The 20,602-nt window shown below is 44.3% G+C and overlaps 1 protein-coding gene across 8 annotated transcripts in view; it reads left to right on the forward strand.

The window, feature by feature from the left end:
- The window catches only part of ARMH1 (armadillo like helical domain containing 1), a 57,293-nt gene that overhangs the window by 205 nt on the left and 36,486 nt on the right, over positions 1–20,602 (forward strand). For 3 of the 8 annotated variants that reach the window (XR_016018620.1, XR_016018623.1, XM_088791096.1), the window contains exons 2-5: positions 12,427–12,550; positions 13,609–13,836; positions 18,967–19,035; positions 19,901–20,067. Coding sequence is in view for 1 of the 8 variants with exons in the window: in XM_088791096.1 (XP_088647222.1) it covers positions 13,631–13,836; positions 18,967–19,035; positions 19,901–20,067 (442 nt within the window). In the remaining 7 variants the exon portion in view is untranslated. Of the gene's footprint in view, positions 1–195; positions 611–12,426; positions 12,551–13,608; positions 13,837–18,966; positions 19,036–19,900; positions 20,068–20,602 lie in introns of those variants that run through there. The other 5 variants (XR_016018621.1, XR_016018622.1, XR_016018624.1 and 2 more) reach the window with 5 other exon arrangements.

Raw genomic sequence — 20,602 nt, forward strand, 5'->3', positions numbered from 1 at the left:
CCTACGAGGGTGGATGGCAGTGCCCTTTGACTTACATCACCTAGCTACCTCTGACATCCTATATCAGCCGCAGCTCCGAAGGCTGGAGGTTGAAAACCGTACAAAACGACCTAATGGGCGCGTGCCGGCCCATCCTCCGCCGAGTGGGAAAAACATGTTCTGACTGGTGGGGTTGGGGGGAGGAGGGTCGCGAGGGGAGGAGTGTCTTCAGGGAAAGACTAGAGAAAGCCCTGTTCGTGGGGGACACAAAGGAGCTAGGGAGTGCCGTTTTCTTGCATTTATCCTTGCATTTAACGTGTTTACTGAGCACCTATTATGTAGGTGGGCTCTAGTTAGGGTTAAGCTTTCGGCCCTGACTTCCATAAGTCTTAAAAGGAGACGGAGAGAAACCATTTATGAACCAACTCTAACTCTGCGCGAGCTCAGAAAGTGTCAAGGAGCATTATGGCAGTGGAGACGGCCCTAGAGGTTGGCCGTCAAAGACTTGTGGCGATATGGAGGGAAAGGACTGCAGGAGCTCAAAAGGGGAAACTGAAGGGTGAGTTCCAGAACTTATGAGCGTCTTCTGGCCTGAGGAGATACTAATGAGAGAGAAACTTTGGAAGAACAGGTAGGCTCAGATCCTGGAGGGTCTTTGATGCCAAGGGCAGCTTTGATTTTTAGGTTGATCTTACTGTTAAGACAGAGGGATTGTAATGGTGACACTAAATCTTCCATTTTGAGGTTTGAATCTCTGGTATAATTTGATGTAACAAGTGTAATTTAGCTTGGGACTTTTTGAAAGCTTTTTTTCCTTTCCTTTGCTTCCTTTCCTCGACTTCCCTTCCACCAACTGTTAATGGTTTTCCTTCCTATACATTTACTATGCCAGTTTTAACGTTTCTGTTTACGTCAGCCCAGTGCTGGCCCTGTGACTTGCGAAAGGCTTTGCATCTGTGTGGGATCCACTCCTGACTCCAACTTTAAATTTACATAACATATACAAAGGTGGTGATAACCGGCTTAACTGCACCTTCCCCCACCCCAACTGACAAAGCCAAACTCTAGAAAATTCCACTACAGGCTTAAGAAATTTACATTCTGACTAGAAAATATAAGACTAAAGGTGAAACAAAGACTCGGGGCAGTAGTTTCCAGCAGACTCTGCCCAGCTGACTCTCCTCTTACTTTAATAAATCTTCTATATTTCTATCTGACTCGTGAATTATTTCACGGCCCGTGAGCAAACAGCCAGGACACTTACTGGTGGTAAAAATTTGCCAGTGTGTTTCCTATGAATGCAAGAGCTTAGACTTTATCCTGAGGACAGTGAGGAGCCATTGCAGGGCTTTAGCAAAGGAGTAACAATCAGATTTGTGTTCTAGAAAGATGAATGCAGAGAATAGAGTGGGGATTGAGAGAAGGAGGGAGACCAATTAGTAAGTTGTTTGAGTAATGTGGAAGGACTACGGTGGCCAAAAACTTGGAGAGGTAGCAGGAGCGAAGAGGATGGATTCCTTAGACTCTTAAGAGTTAAAAAGAACTAGACTTGGTGCCTGCTGGGGCAAGTAGGAGACCAGAAGGATAAATACTGGCTTGGGCAAAAAGAAAGCAGAGGAAGCATGGTTTTTAGGAGAAAGTAAGTTCTGGGCCTGGTGAATTTGAGGTGCCAGTGGGACATCCAAGTGGAGGTGTCCAGGAGACAGCTGAGTATGCCTGATGGGAGTTTGCAAGATAAGTCTAAACTGAAAATAGAAATGTGTAGTGCCTTAGACATAGCAGCCACACCAGTGGATTGATTTGTTGGGCTTCCCCAGGGAGTATGTGTAGAGTAAGAAAAGAAGAGGGCCGAGGACAGAGCTCTGAAAAGCTCTCAAGTCTGAGGGTCTGGCAAAGGGAGAATGAACCTGCAAGGGTAATTGAGATGACGTGACCAGAATGGTAAGATAATCAGTAGTAGACCATGGTGTTTCAGTGGCTGGTGGAGGAAAGTGTTGGAGGCTGATGATTAATCAAATAAGGTCTGAGGAAAAACCCACTGGATTTAGAAACAAGGAAATTGTTGGTGACCTTTGCAAATGCAGTTTCAGATCAGTGCTGGAAGCAGAGGTCAAATTACAGTGAATTGAGAAGTGGGTGGGAAAGTGAGGAAGTAAAGATTGCACGTACAATGCACTTTTGAGATGTTTGGTTTTTTAGGACAAAAAAGAAATATGGCAATAGCTGGAAGGAAACACTGGTTTTTATTCAGATGGGAGAAATGCTGTTGGCCTGGATCCAGCAAAAGGAAAAAGATAAAATTATAGAAAAAAAGAAGTAACTGAGAAAGTGGCAACCCCAGAAAAAGAGTAATGTAGGGGATCCAAGGCACTGATGGAGAAATTCACTTAGAAAGATGGAGGGACATTGGCATTGTGACAAAAACGAAGCGTGTGAGATTATTAGTACGTTAGTAGCTTTGGTGGCAAGAAGTTGAGGGAATTCTTGTTTGATGGTTTAATTTCTCTCTGAAATAGGGACCTGATGTCAGCCAGTGAGAAAAGGGTTGGAGATGATATGAAAGGCTTGAGAAGAGCAGAGAGAGATTGAAATAGCTGCAGTGCAGAATGGGAACAAGATGACCAAGGCAGCATTCAGATTTCTGGGCAGTTAATGACCATTAATTTGTAGCAGCAGACAGCATAGTTGTGTAATATGTATCTTTCCCCCAACAGTATTCAGCCACCTAGTGGTGGGTGTGAGAGGTTAATTGAACAGGTTTGGATTTTATCAGGTGGATAAAATGGAAGGACAAAGGGCAAGGAAGTTGAGGATCCTGGCAAAAGGTTGAGATGATGGATCTTAGAACCTAAACTGCACAGGAGAGTGTAAAAGTGTCATGGACTGGGGGGTCCCAAAGAAGTCAGAGAACCCGTATCTTGGAAATACTTGGGTGAAAGAGTTGTATGTAATCAGGACATGGAGTAATGACTGAGTAGTTCCAGGTGATGACAAGGTCCAGGGTGTGGCCATGGGAATGCGAGGCCGACGTGGAATACAGAAGACATTCAGGATGTTGACATGGCCATTGAAATCTCCCTGGATGATGGCAGGACTTGAGGAGGGAAAAGGGAAGAGGACGCTTGTGAGCTGGGTCCCGTATTGCTTGATGAATAAAGTAGGATGTTCTGGAATCTGTCTATGACAGCCTGAGGAAGAGGGATAAAAGTCAATACAGGTGAATGGCGTGACCCTCAAAAATAGCAAAGGTTTTTACAAGAAGGTGGTGGGAGAAGGAACTGAGTTGGGCTTTGGTGAGGAGACACTAACCCCACTCCCAACCCTGAGATCCTCGGAGTGGAAGAGGATAAGCAGCTTCCGCCAGGGAGGGTTATGCAGAAGTGGCCCCCTGGGGGAGAAGCAGCTTTCGGGGCAAGCTGCAGGTAGACTGTGGAGAAGCTAAGAGTGGAGGAGACGGTCCTGATCAGAAACAAATGCTTTCGAGGGCAGAGTTGGAAGGTTAGGAAGAAAAGGAAGGGTAGGAAATCAGGTCAAGAAAGATGAAGTGTAGAGCATAGAGTAATGAAGGGGTGAGGAGAATGTGGGTAGAGAGGTTATTGTTGACCTAGAGAGTTACATTTTGTGGAGGAGGGCACGAGGGCAGATCTGTGGAGAGGAGTTGGGGCAGAAGTGAGTCTACGGAGAGGAAAAGTGAGGTCTGTGGGTAGAAAATGAGGGTACGTCTGGGGACAGAATGAAGGCAGAGGGTTTTTGCAGGAAGGAGATGGAGGAAAGGTGACTATCCGTAGGGAAGTAATGGGTGGCAGGAGGGGTCTATGAAGAGGGTATGAGTGGGGAGCAGAAGGAGGGAGTCTGCGAAGGAAGTGACATTGCAGCACATGTACCCTTTGGCAGGGCCTGAAGTTAGGAAGGAGAATCTCAATCTCTCTCTCTCCTCCCTCTCTCCCTCACCCCTGAGAGTGAGGAGGTTTTTTGGGAGCCCAAGGAGGAGGCCTCTGTTCCATTCTGCAGATGGAACCTGCAGAAACAGCACATAGTGACTGCCTTGTTGTCTCCGGGGCCATCTGGGGACAGTGAGCCAGGCTGACAGCCCATGCCCTGGAGGCTTCTTGCTTTTAGAAACATGCCTTTTGATTTACCCTACTGAGAAATTTTATTTAGAAACAAGACCTAGTGCCCTTTTGATTTTATAATACCTCTTCTCGCTTGTTGCTGAGGACCTTTGGCTTAGTGCAAGAGCTGGGGTTTTTAAATTTTGTGATTTTAGTTTCCCTGCATGAGGAAGGACCATTTGGCTGCTATAGAAATGATTTATAGATGAGTCCAGATTTATTAATCACCTCTGAAGATGGAGAGGAAATTAAAAACAGAGGGTCCACTCTGGGCTGAAGACAAAGTAGGTTTGTCGTCCTTGCAGAAGACCTTGCCAAGGTTAGAAGGCCACAAACAAACCAATTTGGACCGAGGTTCCTAATCTGGATTTTAATTTCATGTGCTTTGATTTTTCAGACCATTTTCTCTCCAAGGTAAAATAATGACTATTTTAATTGGCTGCCACTTACAGTGAGGTTCCAATAAGCATGATGGCATACATATATTTTTCTCTGGCGTTCCGTGTGTGCTCCAGTTCTTATGATCGAGCTGGGGAAGCTGACTTTTACTGCATGCTGCATGCCACGACCAGTTGACTATAAATTAAATCCTCTTTTCCAAAAGCCATTTTCCATTAGTGCTAATTTGTTTGCTTCTCATTTCCACTGATCATTAGAGTTTCTGGTTGTGAGCACCAAATTGGAAATAATTTCTTTGACATTTCAAAAAATTTTCTCCCCTTCTTGAACGCTATTTGGCTACAGCTAAAGAACATTATGGTTTGCAGAGGAACAGTTCACTCCAATTACAATTTAACTGACCGTTCATGGCACTGAATCCCTGTCCTTAGTGTCCAAAGATGACACCACTGCTGACATTGCTATTTCCTGTCATAGCTGTAAAATGCCTCATAGACTTTGCACTGGCCTTCTTGGATGGAGATTCTGCCACTCTGCACATGGCAGCTTTGGGAAGTTGGTCGTTTTATGGACCTCCATATCACAGACATTCAGATATAACCACCTAAACAGGAGCTGGCTGATTTCTTCTCTCATTCACCCAGGAAGCATTTGTTAAACATCTATGTTGTGCCAGGCATTATGCCAGGCCCTGGAGACACAGATGGGGAAGACCAACCCCTGCCCTTGAGGAGCTCACACTCTAGTGAGAGGGATGGTTAAGTTTTACAGCATAGTAGGGGAAGAGGTGGCGTAGGTGGAGCCATAGAACCAAGAGCCCCTAGTTGGTTTGCAGAATTAGCCAAAGGACAAAAAGGAGGCTGGCCATTCCTGATGGCAGAGTAGCTTTGAAATGTGGAGGCTCCTGGAAGGGTCTAGGGAGTTGAGAAGTCAAGGTCTGTTGTAATGTGGAAATGACAGGATGAGATTAGCCTGGGGTCAAGTTTTGAAGGGCCTTGTATGCCACATGGAGTTTAGACTTTATCCTGTAGGCCAGAAGGAGAAATTTGGGGGTGAAGAAAGGAGGAAATGTAGAAGCTTGAGGGAAAGGCTTTGTTTGTATATTTATTTGGGTTGGTGAAGATTGAGCAAGTGTTTAAAAGGAGTCAGAGGAGATGGAACGATGGAAGCTACGTGGGAAGGCTGGGTGCTGATATGGTAAGGTTAAGAATGGAGGGGAGAAAAGGGAATTGCACTTGATGAGGCCCTATTTTCTCTGTGAAGTGTAGGAAGCAAGGTTATCTGGGCATCCTCCCGGATTCCTCCCCCTCTTTCATCCTCTACAACCAGTCACCAGGTCCTGTTGCTTCTGTCTATGTGACATTTCTACTTCTCTTCAACCCTCGTGTCATCAGCACCTTTTGCCAGGATTACAGGAGCAGCCCCCTAACTGGTGCCCCACCTCTAGTCTTGCCCCCTTTCAGTCATCTTTCTGCACTGCAGTCAAGATGATATTTCTAGAACAAAATCTTTTCTGGTCACTTTGACTTAAAACTCTTCAGTGCCCTTGCATTGCCCTCAGGATAGAGTGCAAACCTTGCAGCAGAGTATATAAGGCCCTTCATTCTCTGTCCTCTACCTATTTTCCCAGCCTCATCTCTTGCCACTTCCATCCTCATATTGTGTTCCAGCCATTCTGAACAATCTCAGCAATGAAAATAAGAGCTAAGCTTTATTGAGGGTTTTGTATGTGTTAGGTAGTTTATTGACCCTTATGAGGTATTGTCACCTCTTCTCAGGTAAGAGAACTGAAGCCTAGAGAGGTTAAGGAATTTACATAAGGTCACACAGCAGAGAGGTGGTAGACCATCCACGTCCAGTGTATGTTCCTGACCACTACGTGGTACTGCCTCCCACTTGCAATTCTTTAAATACTCCGTATACTCTCTCACCTCTGAGCCTCTGCATATTTTATTCCCTCTACCTGGAATACAGTTTCCTCACCTCTTCACCTGACTAGTTGCAGATGCCTTTCAGCCTGCATGGCATCTCCTCGGGAAATATTTTGTAACAGCCACCACCCCAGGAACTAAGGCTGAGTTAGATGTCCCTTGCTCACATTCCCAAAGTATCCTGTGCTTACGCCATCATAGCACTTACCACTACACGACTAGAATTGAAATTGCTTCATTACAGGACTCTATGCCACCCCCACCTTGTGTACCCCTTGAGAGAAGGAGCTGTGTCTTTTTCACATTCATCCCCCGAGGCCTAGCGCAAAGATGAGGAACACGCGCTCTGCCAATTTGTTGAATGTCATGTTTAATGGAATTGCTGATAGTGAGGTTGGGGATAGGGCAGAGGGACTCCTGCTCATGTTTGAGACAACTTACTGAGGACTGACATCAAATGTGACAGGCCCTGGAGACTCAAAGATGGGGCGGAGGGAGGCAGCAGCCAAGGGTGCAGGCAGTCCAAGAGAAGAAGACGTGGTTCCGAGGCATCAGGGAGGAAAGCATTTTGAGTAAGAGGAATGGTCAGTGATGTTAGTTGCAGCAACAGGACAAGTGAGCAAAGGACGAAAATGTCCTCATTGAACTGGGCAATTAGGAGGTTGTCAGAGACACGGGCTAAAGTGATGGAAGTGAAGCGTAGGGGACCAGGCAGGGGTGGGGGGAGAGAGAAGCCAAATTGCAGTGTGTTGAGGAGAGAATGGTTAGTGGGAGAACAGAAAAGAGTGTAGACTGTTTTTAAGAAGCTTTGCTATGAAGTGAGAAAACCAGAGAGGTGACTGGAAGGGGACGTGGGGTTGAGATAAGTGGTTTTTGTTTCATGTTTGCTTATTTTGTTCTAGGATAGGCAAGAATCAAGTAAGTTAACAAAAAGAATGCCTAAATAAAGGGAGTGATTGAAGATACAGGGGAGGAGGGAATAAAGGATGGAGTGAGGGGCTTAAGGACGCACAGTGCCTGGATGGAGAGCTCTGGCAAAGGGGTGGAAAGAAGGGAAAGAGAAGGATGGGTGTGGATACTGATTCCTTGGAAAGAATGAAGAGGACATTCTTGCCTAATTGCCTATAACATTTCTGTTAAACCCAAGAGTAGACTTCCTGAGAACAGATGGAGGATGTGGTAGAGTGAGGAGCTGGGAATTGTAGACTTGATAGGCAATTCACAAGTTTAGGGTGTGGATCATAAGTGTGAATGCTGGGTTAGTTAGAGGTGAAGGTTGGAGATCATTGGAGTCCAGATTTTGTGCCTCTCCGCGTGCTTCAGCAGATCCTGGGATTTGCCCCCATCGGGGCACTTTTCACTCTTCATTAAAATCACCTGGTTGCCTTTCTCTCTGCCCCACCAGGCTGTAAGCACCTTGAGGGCAGATACTATGTTTGTCATGTTAACCAATCCGAACCTCCATGCTTGGCTCAGAGTCTACTGGCACCCAGGACATCTGCTTAATTAATTACTATGTGGAGTTAGGAAATCAAAGTGCTCGTTCTGAGCATAGTGTGTTGGATGTCAGTTTAACGCTTCTTGTGCACCTGTTATGTGTCAGGAAGGATGCTAGCCACCCAAATTATGGAAAAGGAACATGTTGATGTTGAAATTGCCTCTCAGGTGTTGGGTAAACAGGAAGACTTCTGGGCCCAAGTCATCAATGAGCTTGGTGGCGTGGCCAATAAATCAGTCATGAGACAAGGTAGGAGGGAAGGGTAGGAAGCCTGACCTCAGAGGAAAAGAAATGATTTAGAAACAGTATCGGGAATTTAGAGGATGGTTTGTAAAGTGTAGGAAAGCTGACAGCTTCCTCTTAACTCCCACTACAAGCAGTGACAAAGGGGGAAGGAACAAGGGGTCAGATTTCAATTGTGGCAGGATTTAGATGAAAGTTCTTTGGGCTGAGATGTTTGAAACTTTATCTTGAAGATAACACGGGGAACAACTGAAGAGTTTTAAACAGGGAAGTCAGTCAGCTTTGCATTTTTAGCTCTCACATCACTGGAGATTAGGATGGGGCTAAACCTGAAGATCTGTTAGGAGGCTGTTGAAGTAACTCATGTGAGGGCGGAGGGAGTAAATGAAAATAGTGGCAGTGGACATGAAGATAAATAGACTGATCTGAGAGAGATTCAGGGGGTATAATTGGCAGAACCTGGCAACAGTTCACATAAGGAGGGCAAGGGAGAGGGAATACACGTCAAAGACAGGTCTTGGGTGACCAGGAGAGGTGGTATGTAACCCAGTCACTGAAATAGGACCAACACAGGGGAAGGAGCGGCTGTGAGGGCTTGATGAGTTCAGCTTGGGACTCATTGATTTGAAGAGTGTGTGAAACATACCAAGGAAGACATCCACTCGTCGTCTAGATATAGGGATCTGGACCTCAATCCCAGGCTGAGATTGTAGATTTGGGAGTCATAAAGCCTACAGGTGTAACCTGAAGTGATAGAAGTGAAGGACGTCACCCAGGAGATTACAAAGCATGAGGAGAGACCTGAGAACAGGAAAAGGACCTGCTGAGGGGTAGAACCGGGAGAGACTTAGGGTAAGGAAGTGAGTTTTGAGAAGAGGGTCATCCACAATCTATCAGAGGTCAAGCAAGATGGGACGGCAAACTAGCCATCCACTTTGATAATAAGAAGTTATTGGTACCTTTGGAGCACAGGGGAGAGCAGAATTAGTGCTTTTGATTAAACAGAGAGAAACTGGACTCTGGAATTATACAAATCTGAGTTCAATTTCCATTTCCACCCCTTTTTAGCTGTGAGACCTTCAGTAAATGAGCAAACCTTTGTAAACCTTAGTTTTTTCATGTAAAAATTGTGAATAATAATAACTACCTCCTTGCGTTCCTAAGAGGGTTAAACAAATAATGTATATAATACATATCATATGTGACTGGTTCTTGAGAAAACTGAAAAAAATGTTTGTTTCTTCTCCTTGCCATCATTCCTTCTCTCCTCCCTTAACCATAAAAGACACATAATATTTCTCCTTTTATTTTGGTAGTCAAGAAGAACCTCAGATACACTGTTTATCCCAGCAGCTGACTCCTGAAATTGGCATACTTCTCTCCTTTTCCCACTGTTTTCTTGTTTGTTTGTTTTAAATTGTGTTTAATGGGTCTTTTTTCCAGTTCTCATCAAATCTTACTTTGAAGAAAAATTGAGATGAAAATGAATAATAAGGGGCTGAACTCTCTTGATTAAACATGACTGCCGCCCCTTATCTCTCCCTACCTCTCAAAACCTCACTGACCTAACACTAAAGGAACATAAAAAGGTGCTAAGTCACAAAAGTTCAGAGAAAGAGGCAAGGCAACAGTAAGTGAAAGTTCAACAAATATTTGGACGGTAGAAATCAGGTGGAGGAATGTTACCTGGCTTGAAGCATCCTAAGAAATGACAGACTAAGTGCCAAGAAGAGGAGATTACCAATAAAAAGCAAGTCAATTCACCCAGTTTAACTTCCAAGAGACTTAACACTTGGAAGCACCAGCGTTGTTACCCCAGGTCAGAAATGAGGTGTGGGCCCAAAATGGGGATTGGCTGAAGTCTATAAGCAGAGCACTTGGCCCCCACCCCAGAGCTCCTCTCTCAATAGTCCAACAACTACCCTAAACTCTGCTTCTGCCTAAGGAGAAAGGAAACCGAACTCTGGAGGCCTCCACACTCAGGGACCTCCGGCATAGTTTGAAGGGCAGGGATGAGACATAGGGGGGACACTGAGTGGTGGAAGGGCTACACGCTGCATTGTGACAGCCTCAGCCCCTCCCCCACTCTCCACCCCCAGGATGCCAATAGTCAGACATTTATCACTCCCACGCGCTCATCCTCCTTGGGGAAACAGTAAAGTCTTCTCCAGAGGCCCTGAGGACTCCAAGAGGGAAAAAAAAAAAACAAAAAAACAGCACTGACTGACATTTAAGAGTTCCTCAAGTGAAAAGACTAGTTGTTGCCTGATGAAATTTCTAAAAACTGAAGGCCACAGCACTTGATTAAAAAACCCCACTAGGGGCCTAGTATAATAAATGGAAAAGACCTGCACCAACGCCTATCATCATACAATTTCAGAAAAGGTTTAAAAGCATCAAGTAAAAAAAGCACAGACAAAAGCACGGGAATCAGAATGACGTCAGACTTCTCAGCAGCAACACTGGGGAGGCTTAATACCCGGCCAGTTTATTTCTAATGTGGAATTATGTACCCAACCAATTCAACATGAGGTCAGAAATATCTTCAGACTTCCAAAGACACACACACAAAAATAATTGTCATGTCTTAGGAAGCTACTGGAGAATGTGCTTCAAAAAAATGGATGAAGTGGATCCAGGAAATAGCGCAATCAGCAGAGAAGATTGGCAAAAGGAAATCCCAGGACAATGTCTGTATATGAGGCTTAGTGAGTACCCAGGACAAATGAGCAGAAAGACAGTGGGGCAGAGGTTTCCAGGGAAAAGATGGAACTGGTCAGTTAGGGGTTGAACATTTGGGAAAACCATTGCTACATGTTTGGAACATTTGGGAGAAAATAGCTCTATGTACTTAGAAAACTAAACAATTGAAAAACTAACTCCAGGTAAAACCAATTTATAAAAGAAAATGGAATAAGCCACAACTTAAGTGAACAATGTTTATTTACTTGACCAATAATATAAACACTAACTATTGATTTAACTATAAACTGGAAAACTATATTGTAAAAATGGGGGTTAGAGTGGTGCAAGAGAGCTAATTCCTCAACTGCTAGAATAAGAAATACATCTTATCTAAATCAAGTAATAGTAATACGTTAGTTTGCTGGGGCTGCCATAACAAAGTAACACAGAAGGTGTGACTCAAACAACAGAAATTTATTATCTTACCGTTCAGAGGCTCTGATCAAGGTGTCCAAGATCCAGGTGTTAGAGGGTTGGTTTCTTCTGGGCCTCTCTCTTTGGCTTGTAGATGGCTGACTTCTGTTGTCTTCATATGGTCTTTCCTCTGTATGTGTTTGTGCCCTAATCTCTTGTAAGGACACAAGTTATATTGGATTAGGGCCCACCCTAATGACCTCATTTTAACTTAATTACCTCTTTAAAGACCCTGTCTCTAAATACAGTCACACTCTGAGGTACAGGGGTGGGGGGTGGAGGGGTTAGGGCTTCAACATATGAATTTAGGGGACAAAGGGAACACAATTCAGTCCATAGCAAGTAGTATAAACTCATTATTTGGAAATATGTATAGAGGTAAACACCAGAAGAAAGAGCCAAAAGAGTTGAAAGTGCCTGCCTCTAGAGTAAGACTGGAGGATGGCAAGGGATAAGTCAGGAATTATTTCATAGTTTGATGTTTTACTAAATAGCAAGTGGGAAGCTGACCCTTGAACCCAGTCTGACTCCGAGTCTCATACTCTTCCAGTCTGCCACAAGATTTGGAGCTCCTCAAGGGCCCGGCATCACCATATTCATCTCCGCATCTCCCACAGCACCTTGCAACGTGACACGTAATGGGCCTTCGCTAGTATTCACTGATTTAGAGCTACATCACTTGACCTTTAAAGCTGCCATTTGTTGGTTTTCTTTACCCGTTTAAAAAGTGATACGGAAAGACTAAGATCCAAGGGAACTTCGAGTGGCCATAATGTAGAGTGTCCAGCTGAAATTTGCCTACCTTGGTGTCCCAGAATTGCTGGGTGCCTCTCTGGTAACACTTTGAGTTTTGATCCTAGAATGGGTCGGTCCACAGCAGGGCAGGGGCACGAGGTGCTTTCCTGCCTGATAAAGCTAACGGTGGTGTTTCAACCCCTCCTCCCTGGGGTGCAGAACAGCTACTCATCCCCATTTTCTTGAGGCCAATTTGGCTGTCGTAGGTGGCCATGGCCTCTGAGAGTTATTCTCAGACTTAGGACTGTAATATCATTCACAGTGATTGATGCATGATCCCATGACAGGTTTTGGTCATTTTTGTGTTTAGGTTGACCCACAGTTATTCACCTGGCTGTTCTGGCTGAGAGGATTTCGTGTTTGTCTCCATCCCGGAGGTGACGTGACGCCCTTCCTGGGAGCACATATCCAGTGTCCTCTGGGGAGTAGAGGAGGTTGGTGTGTGTGTATGTATGTCTGTCTCAGCATGCCTCAGATTATTGCTTCCTAATAAAATTCTGATAGCTGGGCGCCATCAGTATCTCAAATACATGTGAGGAAATGTTAATTTAGAATCAATTTTAGGATGTTTCAGACTGTAAAGTCCTTTTAACTAGATCTCTAGCAAAGATGTAGGAGCACTTTATGGCACTGTAAATTTCATGTTGAACCATCTTCGTGAAATACACATCTCCCCTACACACAAGCTGTTCTCTCCATATCAATCATGGCCGCTGCAAGTAATGTTTCACAAATATTCTGTAAATCACAGAAAACCCCATGATAATGTGAAATATGACTTTCACTTGTCTGTTAGACAAAAGAATCACACGTGCCTCTCTCCCATCAGCACTAACATTTGTTATGGATAATAACACTTTCAATCACAACTATTTTTGGAAAACGGGTTTATTTTAAACCTTCCCTCCCCCACTGAAAACACTCTCTCCCAAGGACACAGACTCCTACAAACCACAGCCCATTAATCCAACTATGGAATGGGAACTTTTTCTTCCACTAACTTTTTTTTAAAGTTGTTTTTAAGAGAGTTAGTATAAAAGCCCAAAGTACAATGTTAAGGAACGTGTTCCCTTGGCTGATTGGCATAAGAGGGGGCCGGGTCTCTAAAGACCCCAAATATCTGATTCTGTGTGAAGTGAGGGGTGAGAGAGCCAGGGTTTTAGCGACGCCTTTATCTCAGTTGGAGCCTGTGGTCCTTTTAGTTGCTGGTATCAACGAAGAAGCCAGAAAGCTAAATTTTTAGCCCTGAATCCTGAAGCAGCTGTTGACTACCTTGATATTCTTAATTCCATTGCGACACAGCTAGATCCTCCCTGTTCAAGTAGCAGGTGACGGGTCCTAGAGGTGTGTTTTGAATGTCACTACAACCATTGCATGAGAGAGGCTCAGTAGCCTCCAAGTGACTGCTGGAAAAGCAAAAGCTAGAGTTACCTACAGGACTTACGTGGTTCTAACCATTTTGGTGACCTGCCTGTTTTCTCTCCCTCTGTAGCTGACTTCAGGACTGACTGATCATGGCTTCTATGAAGGAACAGGCAGCAATTAGCCGCCTTTTGAGTTTTTTACAGGATTGGGACAATGCTGGCAAAGTCACACGGAGTCACATCCTCAAAAATTTTATTGAATCCAACCGAGGCAAGACGGCCCCTGAACTGGAGCAGGAGTTTTCCCAGGGAGCCAGCCTGTTCCTGGTACGCTTGACCACCTGGCTTAGACTCACGTATCCTTTGCTGAACAGAAAAGATTAGGCCATCTTCAAGAGAGAAAAGGAGAGACAATTATTGAGGGAGCTCGTCCCTCGATTCTAAGATTTTATAACAGGACATCTGGTGATCAAAATATCATCTCAAAAGTCAAGAACTCCCTCAACTTCTTGTCTTCCAAACCTAACCTCTTTTGTTCCCATCAGAGTTGAAGTGGCTATTCCTTCTGTCTAGGGCTCATCCTCTCTTGACATTGCGCTTGAATTCCCTCCCATCTTTTTAGGGACTTCATTCTGTCTCTCCTAGAGCTTCCACCTTTGCCTCATTACCAGCTTTTTTCATCAGCATTTATATCTGCTCAAATCTCTTCTTCCTTAAAAAATTCAGTGCCTGTTTCAAGTCTATATTGCACTCAGCTCTGCCCTTCATAGTGAAGCTTCTCGAAAAGATTATTGGCCTTCTCTGTCTCTACTTCCTCACCTCTTTTTCTCCTCCACCCACTTCTGTGTCCTCCATTCCACTATACAGGACTTGCCAAGGTTACCAATCATTTTCTGATTGCAAACCCAGTAATTACATCTTTGGACCTTATACAGGATCTCTCAGGAGCGTCTGTCAATCAGCCATTCCCACTTCTCAGATCACCCTTCCCTTGGTTTCTGTGCTACCAATTCTCTTGGTTTTCTCCTTCTTTTCTGTGCATTCCTTCTCTTCTTCAGCCATCCGTTAAATGTTGGTATTTCTTGGGCCTCCATCTACCTCTCGCTTCTCTGCTCACTCTCAGATTCTCCCTGAGTGACCTAATCCATTGTCATGATGTCAACACAACTCCACTTTAAGGACTCTCAAGTGTGTACCCCCTGCCCAAATTTCTCTCTGGAATCTGAGTTCCATACCCATTTATCAAAGTACCATCTCCACTTATATCCCCCAGAATGACTCTCACATTTCTGGCTTGGGGAAAACTAAGTGAATGGGGTGTCATTCTGTGAGAAGAGACTATAAGAGGAGAAGTGAGCTTTGGGGTAGTTAAGTTCGGTTTGGACATGCTGACTTTGAGGTGCCTGTGCTCAGGAGCCCCAGAGGCAGATGGGCTAAAGATAGATTTGGTCACCATCAAGGTGACAGTTTGAATTATGGGCGGATTTGAGCATATTCCTGCTCTGTGCGGCCATGACACTCAGTGGATTCATCTCAGACCCTTTTGTTACACATTTTTCTCCTTCCCTGAACCCTCCCCCTTCTTCAAACCCCCTTCTTTTTTGACTAATTCCTATTCCATTATTTAGGTCTCAATTTAAACATCACTTTCTCAGGAAGCCTTTTCTGAGCCCCAGACTAGCTTAGGTTCCCTGTTATATTCCTCATGGCACTTCTTCTATCTAATAGTCATCACATTTTATTTTTATTATGTGCTTAATATCTCTCTTCTCCCACTGGACTGTAAACCCTACAAGGGCAGGAATTGCATCTGTTCTACTCACCTCTGTATTTCTAACACCAAGCACAATGTCTAGCACATAATGGGTCCTTATAACATGTTTGCTAATCAGAGAGTCTACAGCTACACAGAACTAAAGGCTTAAGTAAGCACAGCTCTTCTTTTTTCTTTTTTCAATGACAGTTAAGTCATTGATAAAATTATTAATCAGACTCAGGCCTAGAACACAAGCCAAAGAGAATACCACTGAATGCATCACTAGATTGGCCCAATGTTCTCAGGTATTAGTGTGCTAACAGGGGTTTAAAAGGCATGTTGACAGTCTACCTCCCCACTCTCACCTTAAAGTCCTGATTCAATGGAATGAGAGAGGGTCCCTGGGCTCTTTATTTCTCACAAGCACCCTGGGAGACTCTCATGCTTGTGATTCACAGATGAGAAACATCAGCACCTATAACCTGGCTTTGTCGCCACAACTCATGACACTAACCTCACCAAAGTTATCAGCAACCTCTTTATCACCAAATCTAGAGTCCCCACCGCAGGATGAGGTGAGTGAGGCAGTCGTACGTGTGCAGGGTCAGATGCTATCTTTATTTCAAACTTTGATATTTTATTTAGCATGGATTTTTTTGTATTAATTTTTATTTTTTTAAATAGTGGATTAAAATTGAAATATTATTTAATTTCTGAGGTTTTCGGTGCCCCCTTAAATTTTGCATCGAAACAGATTCTTCCCTCGCTTCACCCTCACCCCAGCCCTGCTTGACCTCTGCCCCTTCTTAAGTTTGACCTCTGCCTGTTCTTAAGTTCTTCTCTACCTTCTTCCATTGGTGTTTCTCACTGTTGCGGTATCTTTCCTACCCATCCCTTTTTTTTTAAATTATATATATATACATATATATATTTTTTTAATGGGGGAATATTGGGGAACAGTGTGTTTCTCCAGGGCCCATCAGCTCCAAGTCATTGTCCTTCAAACTAGTTGTGGAGGGCACAGCTCAGTTCCAAGTCTAGTCACCGTTTTCAATCTTAGTTGCAGGGGGCACAACCCACCATCCCATGCGGGAATTGAACTGGCAACCTTGTTGTTGAGAGCTTGTGCTCTCACCAACTGAGCCATTCGGCCACTCCACCAGGCAGCTCAGCGGCAGCTCGTTGCCTTCCGTCTAATAGTTGTGGAGGGCGCAGCTCACTAGCCCGTGTGGGAATGTGGGAATCGAACTGGCAGCCCTGTTGTTCAGAGCTCGAGCTCTAACCAACTAAGCCATCCAGGCGCTCCCCTACCTATCCCTTAAATGTCAGTGTTTCCAAGAATTCTGTGTTCAGCCCGCTTCTTTTGCTTCTTTTCTTAATCATCTCACTTATTACCAGTAATCTTCTCCATATCCTAAGTGCCAGTCAGAGCACCTAACATTTAGTGGACACTCAGTCAATGCTTAGTGAATGACTGAATGAACCACACTTTTAATATATAGTTGTATATTGAGTTTCTACACCTGAAATTACTCACAATTTCTTAACTTTTTGTGATCTTGTCATACAACAGAGAAAATAGACTGGCTGAAGTGACACAGTGTTTTGAATCTGTGACCCCACTTCTCCTTCCCAGCCCTCCAGTTACAGTGGATTTTGAAAAAAAAAACAAATCAATATAACATTATTATGTTTTGCACAATTGACTGCCACATAATCCCACATAAGTTTCAAACCCCTTTCTAACCTTGAACTTCCAGAACATATGAATAAAACTAAGGATTTATATATTATAGTGACAAAATTATTAATTATCGTTTATTGAGTCTTTTTATGTTCTAGGCACTGAGCTATGTATGGACTGTACAAATATTAGCTCATTTGAGCCTAACACCAAGCCTTATAGGTGACCGGCATTATCCCATTATATAGATAAGAAAGATGAGTCTTGAAAAGGTTGAGTGCTTTACTAGTAAATGACAGAGATGAGGTTTGAAATGGGTCTCTCTGGCCTGAAGCTCATACGCCATCTACTCCACTTCAGTGCCTTTCACTCAGTGGACATTGCAGACCCACAGTGCCACGTCCAACGCCAGACAATGAGATACTCTACATACATAACCCCATTCCCTCTATCTATCTACAGGCAGGAAGGCCTGACAGTAAACACTCAGACTCAGATAGTAAGAAGCTGGCTACAGAGGGAGGAAAAACAGACAGGTTACTAAAACGTTTAAGAAGCACGCAAGTCCTGTAGGTTATTCTAGGGCTTTTGCTTTTCCAGCAGTCACTAGGAGGCTAGTGAGCCTCTGTCATATCCTGGTCCCATCAGTTAACATTGGGACCTTAGACAGGCCATTAACCTGTCTGAGATTGTTTGCTCATGAAGTGAGTGGAAATACTAATAGCACCCACTGCAGAGTGTGGTAAGCATGAAATGAGACAATGCAAGCAAAGCAGTTAGCACAATGCCTGGCACACAATAAGTGCTTGGTATACTTGTTAGCTACCACTGACATTGTGGCCAACTTCTGGAACTAACTGCTCAAATAATGGACCAGAAATATGTATAGTGAGTGGCTATGAAAATAGGACTAGCCTGGGACAGAGGAAAAAAGGTGATGAAAGTTGGTCAGCCTAGATGGTAACTGAAGAAAAAAGAGGGGGTAATGCACTGAGGCAGGAATGGGGGCTGAGGTTTGGGGGAGCAGGCTGGAGGACAATGTAGGAATAGAGAGACGACCATGTGGGCAGATAGCCTGGCCCCCAACTATAACAGCAACAGGCAGGGGAGCCTGACTCCAGAACAAACACTGTTTTTGCAGTCAAGAGCCTTTCCTAATGAGCCAATCTGTCTCTACTTCTATTGGCATCCTGGGAACCAGGGTACAGCAGAGATAATTTGCCTCACGCATCCTCCCCCCCAGCAAAGCACCATTATCTCCAAGCCGTTACATTAGCCTTTATCAGTCTTGGAAGCTCTCAGTCATCCTCCATGAGCTGCAATAATTTCAGCTAATTTCTTAAGTGTTCTAAGAGCCTGTGATGTGTTATGAGCCTAGTAATTGTTGACTGGTTCCTTTTCTGTTGTGGCTTGATTTCGTACCTTGTATCAGAGCTGATGCGTGCTCTGGGTGCTTTATTACAATGAAGCTTTTTGCAAAGGCTCACATTAAAAATAACATTAAATAGTGAGGTTGTTTTAAATCAGAGTTTAATTTTTCTGCCGCCTCCTGTTGTTCTTATTAGGGAGACGTGCAATTCTTCATAAAGATAGTGGCCTCCAGTATAAAACTTGGAGCAAGTACAAAACTGAGAATTAATGATGAAGCTGATTATTTTTAGAGAAGTCTAAGAATGAGGCACAAAGTAATGAACTATGCTGAGACTTCAGGGTGCGATGGAGAGGTTTGGAAAATTGACCCCCAGCTTTCTCCATGCACCTTTTATTCATCAGAGTCTCCTTGCTCTCTAGAAAGCCTGTTAGAGCCAAGGTGGCTGAACTACCCGAGAAGAGCCTCCTGGAGAACCATGAACGTGCTGCCAGCACCCCATACCCCTACCCCATGTGTGTTGCCGCTTCTCTTTCAACATAGTGGCCCCTCTCAGATAAAGGGCACAATTCAGCTGTTGGTCATTGTGGGCCATTGGTGGTGCCAGGGATCAGAAACAGGATCTGGTTTCGGTGTGGAAAACCACCCTGAAATTCACTCTTTAACTTGTCATACAGCTATATGACTGGCTTGTGTTTAGAGAAGATTCTGAAGTCCATTGGCATCTTCCTATCAGCTGTAAGCAGGTGAGTTCTGTTCTGGAGAGATTCTGGGTTCTCAGTTGCATATCAGGCTCATGGTGTCCTTGGCGTTCACACCACATGGTACCAGGCCTTCTAGTTATCCATGGGTACCTGGTAGCCCTCAGAAAGGGCCCAGAGGTAGTGTCAGCTGTGGTCCTGCTCTAGTTGCTTCTCCATCCCATGTTCTCCATTGACCCTTTACTAGTCAGTATCATGTTGGTTGTGAACTACAGAAAACCGACCAACTTGTACTGGACCAGAAAATATGGGGAGTTCATTAGCTCACTTAACTGAAAAGCCCAGAGGGTGGAAATCCACATTTCAGGCCTGACTCCACAGGGGCTCCAAATATGTCATCAGTACTTGGTCTCTCCCTCTCTTTTTCTCTGTTTCTCAGCTCTGTTCCCCTCTGTGCTCATAGGCCTCATTGGGCTGTGGTCCTCAGAAGCTTCAGACAGTCATCCTTCTAGCTCAGCCATACCGAAAAGAGAGCATCTCTTTCCCAATGGCTCCCAAGAAAGTCGCGGGTTTTGAGCCTCATTGGACCAACTTAGGTCACATGCCTGTCCTCAAACCAGTGATTGCAATCAGAAGGATGACATACCCTGTCACCTTGTCACCGTACCAAAACCACACGGCTCATGAGTGGTAGAGGGGCGATTCCCCAAGGGACAGTTGAGGTGCTAGTACAGTAAGAGGAACAGATGCTAGAAAGCCAAACACAAGAAATGTCCACGGTATTGAACTTTTGCATTTCCTGGATAGGAGGGCAAAGTAGGTGAAGAAAGGACCTTGAGAGCCTTTAAAAAGGTTAGTGCCAAGAAACTTGACATGTGTCTTATTTCTACTCTTCTATCTCTCTGGACAGCAATCGGTACCTTATAGAATTTCTTGAGGTTGGAGGTGTCCTAACACTCTTGGAAATACTTGGGCTGGAGAAGATCAAGGAAGAAGACAAGAAGGAATCCATCAAGCTACTTCAGGTCATTGCAAACTGTGGCAGGAAGTACAAGGAGCTCATCTGTGAAAGTTATGGTGGGTACTGTGTATGACAAGGGTGATTTCCCACGTCTGCCTCAGGGCCTGCGTACAATGGTGGCAGCACCCAGCACTGCATTAGCAAAGTGCACCAGGGAATTGGTTGGACTTTGTCCAGTGGACTCAATTAGCTCCCATCCATATTACCACCAGAAGACCCCGATTTATATTTTTCCTGAGTCATCATTTGCTCAAATCTTTCCATGGTGGTTTTGGAAATACTGTTCCATTTTAAATATACCTTTTTTTCATGCACTTATTCAACAAAGATTAATTGAGCCATTGCCAATTAGAGTTCTGAGTAACTCTAGAAATAAAATGGAAATAAAATCATTGAATATGTGTGCTAGGTGCATGCTAAGGTGCTGGGAATACAAAGATAAAGTACAGTCCCTGCCCTCAAATAGCTTACAGTGTGGTGAGGATAATTCAGGCTTTTCAGTACGATCTATCAAGTGCTCTGACTGAAGCATGTAAAGGAGATGCCATCCCCATACATCCCTTTTTCAAAGCCCTTCCCTCACTGCACTTT

This window comes from Rhinolophus sinicus, chromosome 14 (assembly GCF_057876585.1).
Source record: "Rhinolophus sinicus isolate RSI-liver-muscle chromosome 14, RSI-T2T, whole genome shotgun sequence".
Taxonomy (NCBI): Eukaryota; Metazoa; Chordata; class Mammalia; order Chiroptera; family Rhinolophidae; genus Rhinolophus; species Rhinolophus sinicus.